Source organism: Lampetra fluviatilis, chromosome 68 (assembly GCF_964198595.1).
Source record: "Lampetra fluviatilis chromosome 68, kcLamFluv1.1, whole genome shotgun sequence".
Taxonomy (NCBI): domain Eukaryota; kingdom Metazoa; phylum Chordata; class Hyperoartia; order Petromyzontiformes; family Petromyzontidae; genus Lampetra; species Lampetra fluviatilis.
In genome coordinates, this window is record NC_136342.1 from 2,566,884 (window position 1) to 2,581,734 (window position 14,851).

General features: G+C 57.4%; 1 protein-coding gene across 1 annotated transcript in view; it reads left to right on the forward strand.

Annotated features, from left to right (window-relative positions):
- The window catches only part of LOC144952578 (valine--tRNA ligase-like), a 54,052-nt gene extending 39,565 nt beyond the window's left edge, over positions 1 to 14,487 (forward strand). The window contains 12 exon segments of the mRNA XM_078883049.1: positions 1,352 to 1,456; positions 1,886 to 1,954; positions 3,442 to 3,520; positions 4,454 to 4,581; positions 5,044 to 5,100; positions 5,102 to 5,200; positions 6,377 to 6,467; positions 6,470 to 6,618; positions 7,785 to 7,896; positions 11,622 to 11,800; positions 12,733 to 12,882; positions 14,251 to 14,487. Coding sequence (XP_078739175.1) covers positions 1,352 to 1,456; positions 1,886 to 1,954; positions 3,442 to 3,520; positions 4,454 to 4,581; positions 5,044 to 5,100; positions 5,102 to 5,200; positions 6,377 to 6,467; positions 6,470 to 6,618; positions 7,785 to 7,896; positions 11,622 to 11,800; positions 12,733 to 12,882; positions 14,251 to 14,340 — 1,308 coding nt within the window. The 3' untranslated portion in view covers positions 14,341 to 14,487.
- The last annotated feature ends 364 nt before the right edge of the window (positions 14,488 to 14,851 follow it).

Below are 14,851 nucleotides of genomic sequence, written 5' to 3' on the forward strand. Positions count from 1 at the left end.
GTGTTCACGTTGTGCCGTGTGTCTCTGTGTTCACGATGTGCCATGTCTCTCTGTGTTCACGATGTGCCGTGTGTCTCTCTGTGTTCACGTTGTGCCGTGTCTCTCTGTGTTCACGATGTGCCGTGTGTCTCTCTGTGTTCACGATGTGCCGTGTGTCTCTCTGTGTTCACGATGTGCCGTGTCTCTCTGTGTTCACGATGTGCCGTGTGTCTCTCTGTGTTCACGATGTGCCGTGTGTCTCTCTGTGTTCACGATGTGCCATGTCCCTCTCTGTGTTCACGATGTGCCGTGTGTCTCTCTGTGTTCACGATGTGCCGTGTCCCTCTCTGTGTTCACGTTGTGCCGTGTGTCTCTCTGTGTTCACGATGTGCCGTGTGTCTCTCTGTGTTCACGATGTGCCGTGTCCCTCTCTGTGTTCACGATGTGCCGTGTGTCTCTCTGTGTTCACGATGTGCCGTGTCTCTCTCTGTGTTCACGTTGTGCCGTGTCTCTCTCTGTGTTCACGATGTGCCATGTCCCTCTCTGTGTTCACGTTGTGCCGTGTCCCTCTCTGTGTTCACGTTGTGCCGTGTCTCTCTGTGTTCACGATGTGCCGTGTCCCTCTCTGTGTTCACGATGTGCCATGTCCCTCTCTGTGTTCACGATGTGCCGTGTCCCTCTCTGTGTTCACGATGTGCCTTGTCCCTCTCTGTGTTCACGATGTGCCGTGTCTCTCTCTGTGTTCACGTTGTGCCGTGTCTCTCTCTGTGTTCACGATGTGCCGTGTCCCTCTCTGTGTTCACGTTGTGCCGTGTCTCTCTCTGTGTTCACGTTGTGCCGTGTCTCTCTCTGTGTTCACGTTGTGCCGTGTCTCTCTCTGTGTTCACGATGTGCCGTGTCTCTCTCTGTGTTCACGTTGTGCCGTGTCTCTCTCTGTGTTCACGATGTGCCGTGTCCCTCTCTGTGTTCACGTTGTGCCGTGTCTCTCTGTGTTCACGATGTGCCGTGTCTCTCTGTGTTCACGATGTGCCGTGTCTCTCTCTGTGTTCACGATGTGCCGTGTCTCTCTCTGTGTTCACGTTGTGCCGTGTCTCTCTCTGTGTTCACGATGTGCCGTGTCTCTCTCTGTGTTCACGTTGTGCCGTGTCCCTCTCTTTGGGTTCACAATGGCCGTGTCTCTCTCCCGTGGGGTTCACAATGTGCCGCGTCTCTCTACCTCCCTGGGTCCACGATCACCGTGTCGGAGACACCCTCACCCCGACTCTGAGCGGCTTTCTCTCCGCACCCGCCGCCGTCAGCGGCACGGCAACGGCACTTGCCCCAGCGATCCCATTGAGGCTACGCGCGTGGCGGGGCGCCTTTGTCTGTGCAGGTGTACCTGCACGCGATCGTGCGCGACGCCCACGGGCGGAAGATGAGCAAGTCCCTGGGCAACGTCATCGACCCGGTCAGCGTCATCCACGGCATCACCCTGCAGGTGAGGTCGCGCCGGGGTCACCGGCGAGGTCGCGCCGGGGTCACCGGCGAGGTCGCGCCGGGGTCACCGGCGAGGTCGCGCCGGGGTCACCGGCGAGGTCGCGCCGATGTGAGGTCGCCGCCTCAACGAACACCACGAAAGGGTGCCCCGGTGCCTCGGCTGACCTGATGTTGATGGTGACGATGATGGCGGTTGATGTTGATGATGTTGATGGTGATGTTGATGGTGATATTTATGTTAATGGTGGTGATGTTGATATTGATGATGTTCATATTTATGGTGTTGATATTGATGGTAATGATCTTGATGGTGTTGATATTGTTGGTGGTGATATTGATGTTGATATTGATGGTGGTGATGATGTTAATGGTGGTAATGTTAATGATGGTGATGATGTTGATATTGATGGTGACGATGGTGACGTTCCAGGAGCTACACGACTCCCTGCAGGATGGAAACCTCGACCCTGTCGAAGTGCAGAAAGCCATCGAGGGGCAGGTGATGCCATCACCACCATCACCCTACCCCCACCACCATCACCATCATAGCTCTACCCCTGCCCCCTAACACACACCACCACCGTCATCCCTCCCAACATCGGTGAGCACCGTGAACTCCGACCCTCACCGGCGCCTTCAAACATTTGGCGGCCCCGGTTTAATTTCTACGCGACGATGAGCCGCTCCGTTGAGCTCTCGTTTGTTCAAAGTTCATTTATTAGGTATAGCCCTCTTCTTGGTTCTTTCGGTAAAGTCGTCACGTAGAAGGGAAGTAATAAAATAATAAAAATAAAACATAATAGAATAATTCTCACGACGTTTCGGCCACAACGCAAGCAGCCGTCCTTGCGTTGTGGCCGAAACGTCGTGAGAATTATTTTTATTATGTTTTATTATTTTATTATTTCCCTTCTATGTGACTTTACCGAAAGAACCAAGAAGATGAATCCCTGCAGTCACGAAAGCTTTAAATCGAAATTTATACCTGTTCTTCACCTGAGGACGGCTGCTTGCATTGTGGCCAAAACGTCGTGAGAATTATTTTTATTATGTTTTATTATTTTATTACTTCCCTTCTATGTGACTTTACAGAAAGAACCAAGAAGATGAATCCCTGCAGTCACGAAAGCTTTAAATCTAGTGTATAGCCCTGTGAGCCATTCGGCTCTTGAATCGGGTGCAACCGCAACAAACAAAACAACCGGGTCCCTTGTTGACCAAAGAGCTACATCAGCAGCCCAGTTGGGGGGCCTTACCCTGGTCAAATAACAAACAGGACCCTGCGGGGTGGGCTGGTAGGAATAATACTTAGTACCGGTACAGGGATATCGACCGGGTATAGAGGAGTTAAAGAAAAAATTTAACTGTATTCTAGTGTAACGTTAATTAAAAGTGTTTGTTTTGACAAGAAACGCTGTGAGATTTAAAGACCCCCCAACACCACCCTCAACACCACCCCCCACCACCACCCCCCACCACCACCCCCCACCACCACCCCCCACCACCACCCCCCACCACCACCCAACCCCACCTTCTGCACTAGGCCTCGCGAAGCCTGCCGCACTAGGCCTCGCGCCATGCTTTTCGTGCACAAATAAGGCGATTAAATGTATCTCGTCTCTGTGTTAATAAATGTTTCTTGTCTCTGTGTTAAAAAAACGTGCTGCGTTTCAGTAAAGTAATTTTTTTTTAAATAAACGTGCTGCGTTTCAGTAAAGTAATTTTGAAGCGAAGTTTAAAGTTTTGCCGTGATGCGCCGGAAGCGACGGCCATCTTGTTTAATTCACAGATCGCAGGGAGAGCGGGCGGCCATCTTGTCGGACAGGGTCATGCCAAGTGTTTGCAGTAGGGGGCGATGTTGATACACGGACGGACGGACGCGGACGGATGGACGGACGGACACATTAATCTATTGGTGGTCTGGTCCACTTCGTTCCTACCAGTAAAATCATGTCTAACCCCTCTCTCCCCTCCCCTGTCCCGTAGAAAGCGGACTTCCCCAACGGAATCCCGGAGTGCGGCACGGACGCCCTGAGATTCGCGCTGTGCGCCTACACGGCACAGGGTGAGGCGTCGCGTGGAGATCACACGGGGGACCAGATGTGGGATGGGGAGGAACCAGATGTGGGATGGGGAGGAACCAGATGTGGGATGGGGAGGAACCAGATGTGGGATGGGGATGAACCAGATGTGGGATGGGGAGGAACCAGATGTGGGACCGCCGGGAGCCAGACAGGAACCAGATGTGGGATGGGGAGGAACCAGATGTGGGATGGGGAGGAACCAGATGTGGGATGGGGAGGAACCAGATGTGGGATGGGGAGGAACCAGATGTGGGATGGGGAGGAACCAGATGTGGGATGGGGAGGAACCAGATGTGGGATGGGGAGGAACCAGATGTGGGATGGGGAGGAACCAGATGTGGGATGGGGAGGAACCAGATGTGGGATGGGGAGGAACCAGATGTGGGATGGGGAGGAACCAGATGTGGGATGGGGAGGAACCAGATGTGGGATGGGGAGGAACCAGATGAGGGATGGGGAGGAACCAGATGTGGGATGGGGAGGAACCAGATGTGGGACCGCCGGGAGCCAGACAGGAACCAGATGTGGGATGGGGAGGAACCAGATGTGGGACCGCCGGGAGCCAGACAGGAACCAGATGTGGGATGGGGAGGAACCAGATGTGGGATGGGGAGGAACCAGATGTGGGATGGGGAGGAACCAGATGAGGGATGGGGAGGAACCAGATGTGGGATGGGGAGGAACCAGATGTGGGATGGGGAGGAACCAGATGTGGGACTGCCAGGAGCCAGACAGGAACCAGATGTGGGATGGGTGCACGTGGCGTCGGCCAGGTAAGGATCCAAGGATTGCGAATCTCCTCACAGTCAAAATGGTGCAACGGCCGAACCAGGCTTGGAGTCTAAACGATCTCACCCTCCCTCTTCCCCATTTCCCGCCTCCATCCGTTTCCGCCACCCCCCGCCCTGACCCAGGCCGAGACATCAACCTGGATGTGAACCGGATTCTCGGCTACCGCCACTTCTGCAACAAGATGTGGAACGCCACACGGTTCTGTCTCAAGGTGCTCGGCCCGGACTTCCGTCCGGCAGCGACGGCCGCGGTGAGTGCCGCCACCGCCCGCCACCACAAAGACAAAGGCCCCCCCGTGTAGCCTTAACAGACTGTAGGGGCAAGTGCTGTTAGCGAGCAGCACCTATGAAGGCCGGCACTGTGGCACACGAGGGGGGTGGGGTGGCCAGCACCACGCCCCGGCCGCCTTTGTCTCCCCAGTGGCGATGTTTACTACACACACCGCACCAGGTACTACTCATTTGAGGCTGAGTCGACCTAGGGGAGGCCCGGGACCGGTTCAGATAATCGTCACTGGTGTTGACAGTGAGCGGGAATCGAACCCGTGTCGCTGGGTTCATAGCGCAGCGCAGCACTAACCGCTGCCTCCACACACACACAATACGTACGTACGTACGTACGCCGCGCGCATTCCGCGTCAAGCGGGAGGGCGACTTGAACCGTACTTCACCGGCGGGGGGGGGGACGCGCGCCCGTGCGTGCGTGTGTGCAGGTGCCGGACGGTGCCGGCGAGATGGAACGCTGGGTCCTGAGCCGCTTGAGCGCCGCCAGTGAGCGCCTGCGACGCGGCGTTCCGCTCCTACGACTTCCCCGCCATCACCACGGCCATCTACAGCTTCTGGCTCTACGAGCTGTGCGACGTCTACCTGGTGAGCCCCGGCGGCCGGACGGCCGGGGTGGCCGGCTTAACCCGCTAGTTGGGCAACCACGTAGCCTCCTGACCGGCCAGATGGCTAACCAGATTACCGGCTTACTGGGTATCCAGCGAACCAGATAGACAACCAGACAACCAGCTTACTGGGTATCCAGATAGACAACCAGATAGACAACCAGACAACCGGCTTACTGGGTATCCAGCGAACCAGATAGACAACCAGAAAACCGGCTTACTGGCTATCCAGCGAACCAGATAGACAACCAGACAACCGGCTTACTGGGTATCCAGATAGACAACCAGATAGACAACCAGATAGACAACCAGATAACCGGCTTACTGGCTATCCAGCGAACCAGATAGACAACCAGATAACCGGCTTGCTGGCTAGCCAGCGAACCAGATAGACAACCAGATAGACAACCAGATAACCGGCTTACTGGGTATCCAGATAGACAACCAGATAACCGGCTTACTGGGTATCCAGATAGACAACCAGATAACCGGCTTGCTGGGTATCCAGCGAACCAGATAGACAACCAGATAACCGGCTTACTGGCTAACCAGATAGACAACCAGATAACAGGCTTACTGGCTATCCAGTGAACCAGATAGACAACCAGATAAGCGGCTTACTGGCTAGCCAGCGAACCAGATAGACAACCAGATAACCGGCTTGCTGGCTAGCCAGTGAACCAGATAGACAACCAGATAGACAACCAGATAACCGGCTTACTGGGTATCCAGATAGACAACCAGATAACCGGCTTGCTGGGTATCCAGCGAACGAAATAGACAACCAGATAACCGGCTTACTGGGTATCCTGCTAACCAGATAGACAACCAGATAACCGGCTTACTGGCTATCCAGCGAACCAGATAGACAACCAGATAAGCGGCTTACTGGCTAGCCAGCGAACCAGATAGACAACTAGATAATCGGCTTACTGGCTATCCAGATAACCAGATAGACAACCAGATGACCGGCTTACTGGCTATCCTGCGAACCAGATAGACAACCAGATAGACAACCAGATAACCGGCTTACTCGCTATCCGGCGAACCAGATAAGACACAACCAGATGACCAGATAAGACACAACCAGACAACCAGATAAGACACAACCAGATGACCGGCTTCCCTTGTCTCCGCGGCCGTGTCCCCGCCGCAGGAGTGCGTGAAGCCGCTGGCGGGAGCTCCGCGGAGGGCGCCGCCCCCCCCGTCGCCGGGCCTGGCCGCGTGCCGCGAGGCCCTCTACTCGTGCTGGACAGGGGCCTGCGTCTGGCCGCCCCCCTCATGCCCTTCCTCACCGAGGAGCTGTACCAGCGTCTGCCACGCAGGCCGGTGCCGGCGGTGGCGGCACGGCCCCCGCCGGGGTCCATCGCTGTGAGCCCATACCCGGAGGAGCACGAGGTGAGTGGGGGGGGGGGGGTGGTGTGGGGGGGGGGGGTGGTGTGGGGCGGGGGGGGGTGGTGGGGGGGGCGTGGTGGGGAGAGTGGAGGGGGGGGGTTAGTGGGGGGGGTTAGTGGGGGAGAGGTTAGTGGGGGGAGAGGGGGAGTTAGTGGGGAGAGTGGTGGGGGGGGGTTAGTGGGGGGGGGGTTAGTGGGGAGAGGTTAGTGGGGGGAGAGTGGAGGGGGTTAGTGGGGAGAGTGGAGTGGGTTAGTGGGGGGAGAAGGGGGGGGTTAGTGGGGAGAGTGGGGGGGGGGTTAGTGGGGGGGTTAGTGGGGAGAGGGGGAGTTAGTGGGGAGAGTGGGGGGGGGTTAGTGGGGGAGAGTGGCGGAGAGGGGGGGGGTTAGTGGGGGGGTTAGTGAGGAGAGTGGAGAGGGGGGATTAGTGGGGGGGTTAGTGGGGAGAGGTTAGTGGGGGGAGAGGGGGAGTTAGTGGGGAGAGTGGTGGGGGGGTTAGTGGGGGGGGGTTAGTGGGGAGAGGTTAGTGGGGGGAGAGTGGAGGGGGTTAGTGGGGAGAGTGGAGTGGGTTAGTGGGGGGAGAAGGGGGGGGTTAGTGGGGAGAGTGGGGGGGGGTTAGTGGGGGGGTTAGTGGGGAGAGGTTAGTGGGGGGGGAGAGGGGGAGTTAGTGGGGAGAGTAGTGGGGGGGGGTTAGTGGGGAGAGGTTCAGTGGGGGGAGAGTGGAGGGGGTTAGTGGGGAGAGTGGAGTGGGTTAGTGGGGGGAGAAGGGGGGGTTAGTGGGGAGAGTGGGGGGGGTTAGTGGGGGAGGGGTTCGTTGGGAGAGTGGGGGGGTTAGTGGGGAGAGGGGGGGTAGTGTGGGGGAGAATGTAGTTTGTGTGTGTACCTACACACGTGTGTGTGTGTCTGTGTGTGTGTCTGTGTGCGTGTGTGTCTGTGTGTGCGTGTGTGTCTGTGTCTGCGTGTGTCTGTGTGCGTGTGTGTCTGTGTGTGTGTCTGTGTGTGTGCGTGTGTGTGTCTGTGTGCGTGTGTCTGTGTGCGTGTGTGTCTGTGTGTGCGTGTGTCTGTGTGTGCGTGTGTCTGTGTGTGTGTCTGTGTGCGTGTGTCTGTGTGTCTGTGTGTGTCTGTGTGTCTGTGTGTGTCTGTGTGTCTGTGTGCGTGTCTGTGTGTGTGTAGTTCTCGTTCCGCGACGTGGATGTGGAGGTGCGTGTTGAGTTTGCGCTGAGCGTGGTGCGCACGGCGCGCTCGCTGCGTGCCGACTACAGCCTCACCAAGACCAAGGCTCCACGTAACCCACTCACCACTCACTCACCATCACTCACTCACCACTCACTCACCACCACCACCACTCACTCACCACCACCACACTCACTCACCCCCACCCACCACACTCACTCACCCACCACCACCTCCATTCACTCACCACCACCCATTCACCACCACCACTCACTCAACACCACCACCACTCACCCACCACCACCTCCATTCACTCACCACCACCCATTCACCACCACCACTCACTCAACACCACCACCACTCACTCAACACCACTCACTCACCACCACCCACTCACCACCACTACTCACTCACCACCACTCACTCACCACCACTACTCACCACCACCACTCACTCACCACCACTCACTCACCACCACCCACTCACCACCACTACTCACTCACCACCACTCACTCACCACCACCACTCACTCACCACCACCACTCACTCACCACCACCACTCACTCACCACACTACTCACTCACCACCACTACTCACTCACCACCACTACTCACTCACCACCACTACTCACTCACCACCACCACTCACTCACCACCACTACTCACTCACCACCACTACTCACTCACCACTAACCACTACTCACTCACTCACCATCACTCACCACCACTCACTCACCACCACTCACTCACCACTCACTCACCACCACCACTACTCACCACCACTCACCACCACTCACTCACCACTGCTCACTCACTCACCACTACTCTCTCACCACCACACTCACCCACCACCACTCACTCACCACTACTCTCACCACCACTCACTCACCACCACCACTCACTCACCACCACTCACCACCACCACTCACTCACCACCACCACTCACTCACCACCACCACCCACTCACCACCACTCACCACCACCACTCACTCACCACCACTCACCACCACCACCCACTCTCCACCACCACTCACTCAGTTTAAAAACGTTGATTATGGACCACTCACTCACTCACCACCACCACTACTCACCAACACTCACTCACCACCACTCTCTCACCACTCACTCACCACCACCTCCATTCACTCACCACCACCACCACTCACTCAACACCACCACCTCCATTCACTCACCACCACACCACTCACTCAACACCACCACCACCACTCACTCAACACCACCACCACTCACTCACCACCACTCACTCACCACTACCACTCACCACCACTCACTCACCACCACTCACTCACCACTACCACTCACCACCACTCACTCACCACCACTCACTCACCACTACTCTCACCACCACCACTACTCACCACCACTCACCACCACCACTCACCACTACTCACTCACCCACCACCACTCACCACCACTCACCACCACTACTCACTCACCACCACTACTCACTCACCACCACTCACCACCACCACCACTCACCACCACCACCACCACTCACCACTACTCACTCACCCACCACCACTCACCACCACTACTCACTCACCACCACTCACCACCACCACCACTCACCACCACTCACCACCACTCACTCACTCACCACCACCACTCACCACCACCACCACTCACTCACTCACCACCACCACCACTCACCACCACTCACTCACTCACCACCACCACTCACCACCACCACCACTCACCGCTACTCACTCACCACCACCACTCACTCACCACCACCCACTGACCACCACCACACTGACCACCACCACTCACTCAGTTTAAAAACGTTGATTATGGACCACTCACTCACTCACCACCACCACTACTCACCAACACTCACTCACCACCACTCTCTCACCACTCACTCACCACCACCTCCATTCACTCACCACCACCACCACTCACTCAACACCACCACCTCCATTCACTCACCACCACCACCACTCACTCAACACCACCACCACCACTCACTCAACACCACCACCACTCACTCACCACCACTCACTCACCACTACCACTCACCACCACTCACTCACCACCACTCACTCACCACTACCACTCACCACCCACTCACTCACCACCACTCACTCACCACTACTCTCACCACCACCACTACTCACCACCACTCACCACCACCACTCACCACTACTCACTCACCCACCACCACTCACCACCACTCACCACCCACTACTCACTCACCACCACTACTCACTCACCACCACTCACCACCACCACCACTCACCACCACCACCACCACTCACCACTACTCACTCACCCACCACCACTCACCACCACTACTCACTCACCACCACTCACCACCACCACCACTCACCACCACTCACCACCACTCACTCACTCACCACCACCACTCACCACCACCACCACTCACTCACTCACCACCACCACCACTCACCACCACTCACTCACTCACCACCACCACTCACCACCACCACCACTCACCGCTACTCACTCACCACCACCACTCACTCACCACCACCCACTGACCACCACCACACTGACCACCACCACTCAATCAGTTTAAAAACGTTGATTATGGACCACTCACTCACTCACCACCACCACTACTCACCAACACTCACTCACCACCACCACCTCCATTCACTCACCACCACCACCACCACCACTCACTCACCACCACCACTCACTCACCACTCACCACTACTCACCACCACCACTACTCACTCAACACCACCACCACTCACTCACCACTACTCTCTCACTACCACCAACTCACTCACCCACCACCACTCACTCACTCACTCACCACTACTCTCTCACCACCACCACTCACTACCACCACTCACTCACCACCACTCACCACCGCTCACTCACCCACCACCACTCACCACCACTACTCTCTCACCACCACCACCACTACTCACTCACCCACCACCACTCACTCACCACCACCACTCACCACCACTCTCTCACCACCACACTCACCACTCACTCACCACTAACCACTGCTCACTCACCACCATCACTCACCACCACTCACCACCACCACCACTCACCACCACCACTCACTCTCACCACCACTCACTCACCACCACCACTCACTCACCACCACACTCACCACCACCACACTCACCAACACCACTCACTCAGTTTAAAAACGTTTATTATGGACCACTCACTCACTCACTCACCACCACCACTACTCACCAACACTCACTCACCACCACTCTCTCACCACCACTCACTCACCACCACCACTACTCACCAACACTCACTCACCACTACTCTCTCACCACCACTCACTCACCCCCATTCTCACTCACCACCACTCTCACTCACCACCACTCACCACCATTCACCACCACCACCACTCACTCATCACCACTCACTCACCACCACCCAACACCACCACCACACTCACCACCACCACTCACTATACCACCCACTCACTATACCACCCACTACCACTCACCACCACCACCACTACTCTCTCACCCACCACTCACCAACCACTAATCTCTCACCACCACCACTACTCTCTCACCCACCACTCACTCACCACCACGCGTGTGTGTGCGCGTGTGCGCGTGTGTGCGTGTGCGCGTGTGTGCGTGTGTGTGCGCGCGTGTGTGTGCGCGTGTGTGTGCGTGTGTGTGCGCGTGTGTGCGCGTGTGCGTGCGTGTGTGTGCGTGTGTGCGTGTGTGCGTGCGCGTGTGCGTGTGCGTGCGCGTGTGCGTGCGTGTGTGCGTGCGCATGTGTGCGCGTGTGTGTGCGCGTGTGTGCGCGTGTGCGTGCGTGTGTGTGCGCGTGTGTGTGCGTGTGTGCGTGTGCGCGTGTGCAGTGTTCGTGGTGTGCAGCGACCCGCAGGCGGGCGCCTTGCTCGAGCCGCTGCTGCCTCACGTGCGCACGCTCTCCTCCTCGCTCTCCGTGTCGCTCGCTGACGCCGCCCACGCGCTCACCCTCGCCGGGTGCGCCGTCGCCGTGGTCAACGACCGCTGCACCGTCCACATGCAGCTCACGGTCAGTGGCGAGAGAGACAGAGCGAGAGTGAGCGAGAGTGAGCGAGAGAGACAGCGAGAGAGAGTGAGCGAGAGAGTGCGAGTGAGTGAGCGAGCGAGAGTGAGCGAGAGAGACAGCGAGAGAGCGAGAGCGAGCGTGGAGACGGTGGCGGGGCGGCTCCTGCGCCAGGCTGGGTGCACCCCGATGGCGTCGCGCGTAAGCGTCAAAGGGACGCCCGGCTGGTGGGAGGTCGTGGGAGATCACGGGACGCACCCAAGTGCTAAGAATTGACCGATGTACCAGGCTAGGTGCAGGAGGTCACGGGACAGGCCCAATGGGTTCACCGAGGTGGCTGGCAAGATGCACCACCTGTGCCCCCCGCTGTGTTTTAGCCGCCCGGCGCTCCGCTGGTTGTTGTGAGCGTCGCTCCTCCGCCGTCCGTTGTTGCTGGAGGGCGACTGCCTCCAACTGCCCAGTAGCGTCCTTCACGAGCCTCCTCCACTGAGGCCGATCTTGACACCGCTGGTACCAGTCATCGGCAAGTCCACTCAGCTCCACGTCCACCTCATTTAAGGCTGAGCCGACCTAGGCGAGGCCCAGGATTTGGTTCAGAGAATTCGTCACCGATGTTGGTGGCTGCGAAACGCGGGAATCTCGCTCGTTGCCGGAGTTCGTAGGTCAGCAGAGCGAGCGCGCTAACCGCTGCACCACCGCTCCTCACGACAACGCACACACACGCACACAGGTGCCCTTCCGAATCTCTCCCGAGCGAAGAAACCGTCTTGTTCTCCGACGTCGAATGACGTAGACCACCAGGGGAGCGCCCGCCCCCCCCCCGCCCCCCAACTCTGTTCTCTCTCAACGACTGCGTTACCCATCGCAGCCGACACGCGACACAGCCCGACACGCAACTCCCACCCCCCCCCCCCCTCGTCTCTCCCGCGCCGCGCCAGGGTCTCATCGACGCCGGTAAGGAGCTGGCCAAGCTGCGGCGGCGACACGGGGAGGTGGAGCGCTCCGCGGAACGTCTCGGGGAGAGACGGAGCGCTGCGGAGTACGCGGAGCGGGTCCCCCAGAGCGTACAGAGCGCCGACACGGAGAAGGTAAAGAGTTTCATGGATCAGTGGGTTTTTAAAATCCTTTATATTAAGTTCGCTCGCTTGCGTGCTTGCTTGCGCGCTTACGACCGTGCAAATCTTTCGGTCGTTTTTTAACCCACTTCCCGTGATCCAATCGAGCTGACATTTTCCACACAGACTCGTTGTGCGTGACAATTAATTTTCGTGTTCCAAAATTTTACACTGTTTAGGGAAAAATGTTTAATTACCAATTGCTTAATGGTGGCAGACAATCATCTGACCCATAGGTGGCAGCCATCTCAAGCCAGAGGACGAGAGGACTCTAGCCGCCACGCATATAAAGGATTTATAGTGAAAAACTTTGTTTTTACGGGTTAATTTTTTTGTGTTGTTGTTAATGTTCTACGTCAGCGGGTCTTAACCTGGGGCAGAGGTCGCGAACGGGTTTTGATTCCTTACCCGGCCGCACCAGGGTAGCAATTGGGTATCCTACCCGTACCCTACCCGATACCCGGCTACCCGTACCCGGCCGGGTATCGGGTACCTGATTGCGACCTCTGGGATGAAGCCGTGTTGCGGGCGCGGGTGGGTTGATTCTAGGAACTTGAATTGTGAGAAGAGACAAGACGTTGGGAAATGAGTGACAAACGGTGACTCACCAGTGACTCACGGCCTACCCGTACCCGGCCGCACCAGGGTCGCAAACGGCTACCCGTACCTGGCCGGGTACGGGTAGCCGGGTATCGGGTAGGGTACGGGTATCGGGTACCCGGTTGCGACCTCTGCCACGAGCTCTAACCCCTAGTAGCCACAATGAGTAAAAAACAAACGTCGCCAGAGAGCTTCTTTGAAAAGGGGGAATGACCCAATGATGACCCCCCCCACCCACCCGGTCCGTGGCAAAATTGTCTTCCACAAAACCGGTCCCTGGTGCCAACAAGGTTGGTGACCTCTGCTGTAGTAAAACCACGCTTCTGGGGAGACAAAGGCGGTCGGGCGTGGTGCTGACCACCCACCCACCCAGTCGTGGCGACCTTCTGTAGTTGCTGCCCCGCTGCGCTCTGTTAATGGGGCTACACGGCTGTGGATCTTGGTCTCTCGCTCTCTCTCTCTCTCTCGCACTCACTCTCGCTCTCTCTCGCACTCACTCTCGCTCTCTCTCGCACTCTCTCTCTCTCGCACTCACTCGCTCTCACACTCTCACTCACTCACTCACTCTCTCACGCTCTCACGCTCTCACTCTCTCGCTCTCACACTCTCACTCACTCACTCTCTCACTCACTCACTCACTCTCTCTCTCTCTCACGCTCTCACACTCTCTCACTCACTCACTCACTCTCTCTCTCGCTCACGCTCTCTCTCGCGCTCTCTCGCTCTCTCACTCTCTCGCAGCTCAACCAGCTGCAGGCGGAGCTGCAGAAGATCACCGAGGCGATGCGGATCTTCGAGAAGATGCTGACCCAGTCCAGCGGCGACGCCTAGGGATGGAACGGCAAGACAGTCCGCCGCCCATCCTCCCTGCGTTCGTTTCTACGCTCTCGCGCCTTCCGTTTCGGCGCACGGTGTCCGACGTTTTGCTCGCGGAGCCGAGCGAAGGATGTTTGGGGAGGGGCGTGGGGCTGTCTGTGAAATCCCTACAAGGGGGCGGGGAGGGGGCGGGCTCCACCAACAGCCACGCTAGAGGCTGCTTTCAGAGGTTGTTGTATTTTCAATTCTAGGTTGCAAATTAATAATAAAAACATGAATCTTGTTGCCGTTGTCAATGTCATGCGCACACACGCGTACACACGTCCATATAAAAGATCCTTCTGTAGACGTAACAGACTGTTGGATCAAGTGGTGTTAGGCAAGCACCGATGGAAGGCCGGAACTGGGACATGCCAGGGTGGGTGGGTGGCCCGCACCACACACACACACAGACAGGAGGGGGTGGGTGAGCCACACCACCCACACACACAGGAGGGGGTGGGTGAGCAACACCACACACACACAC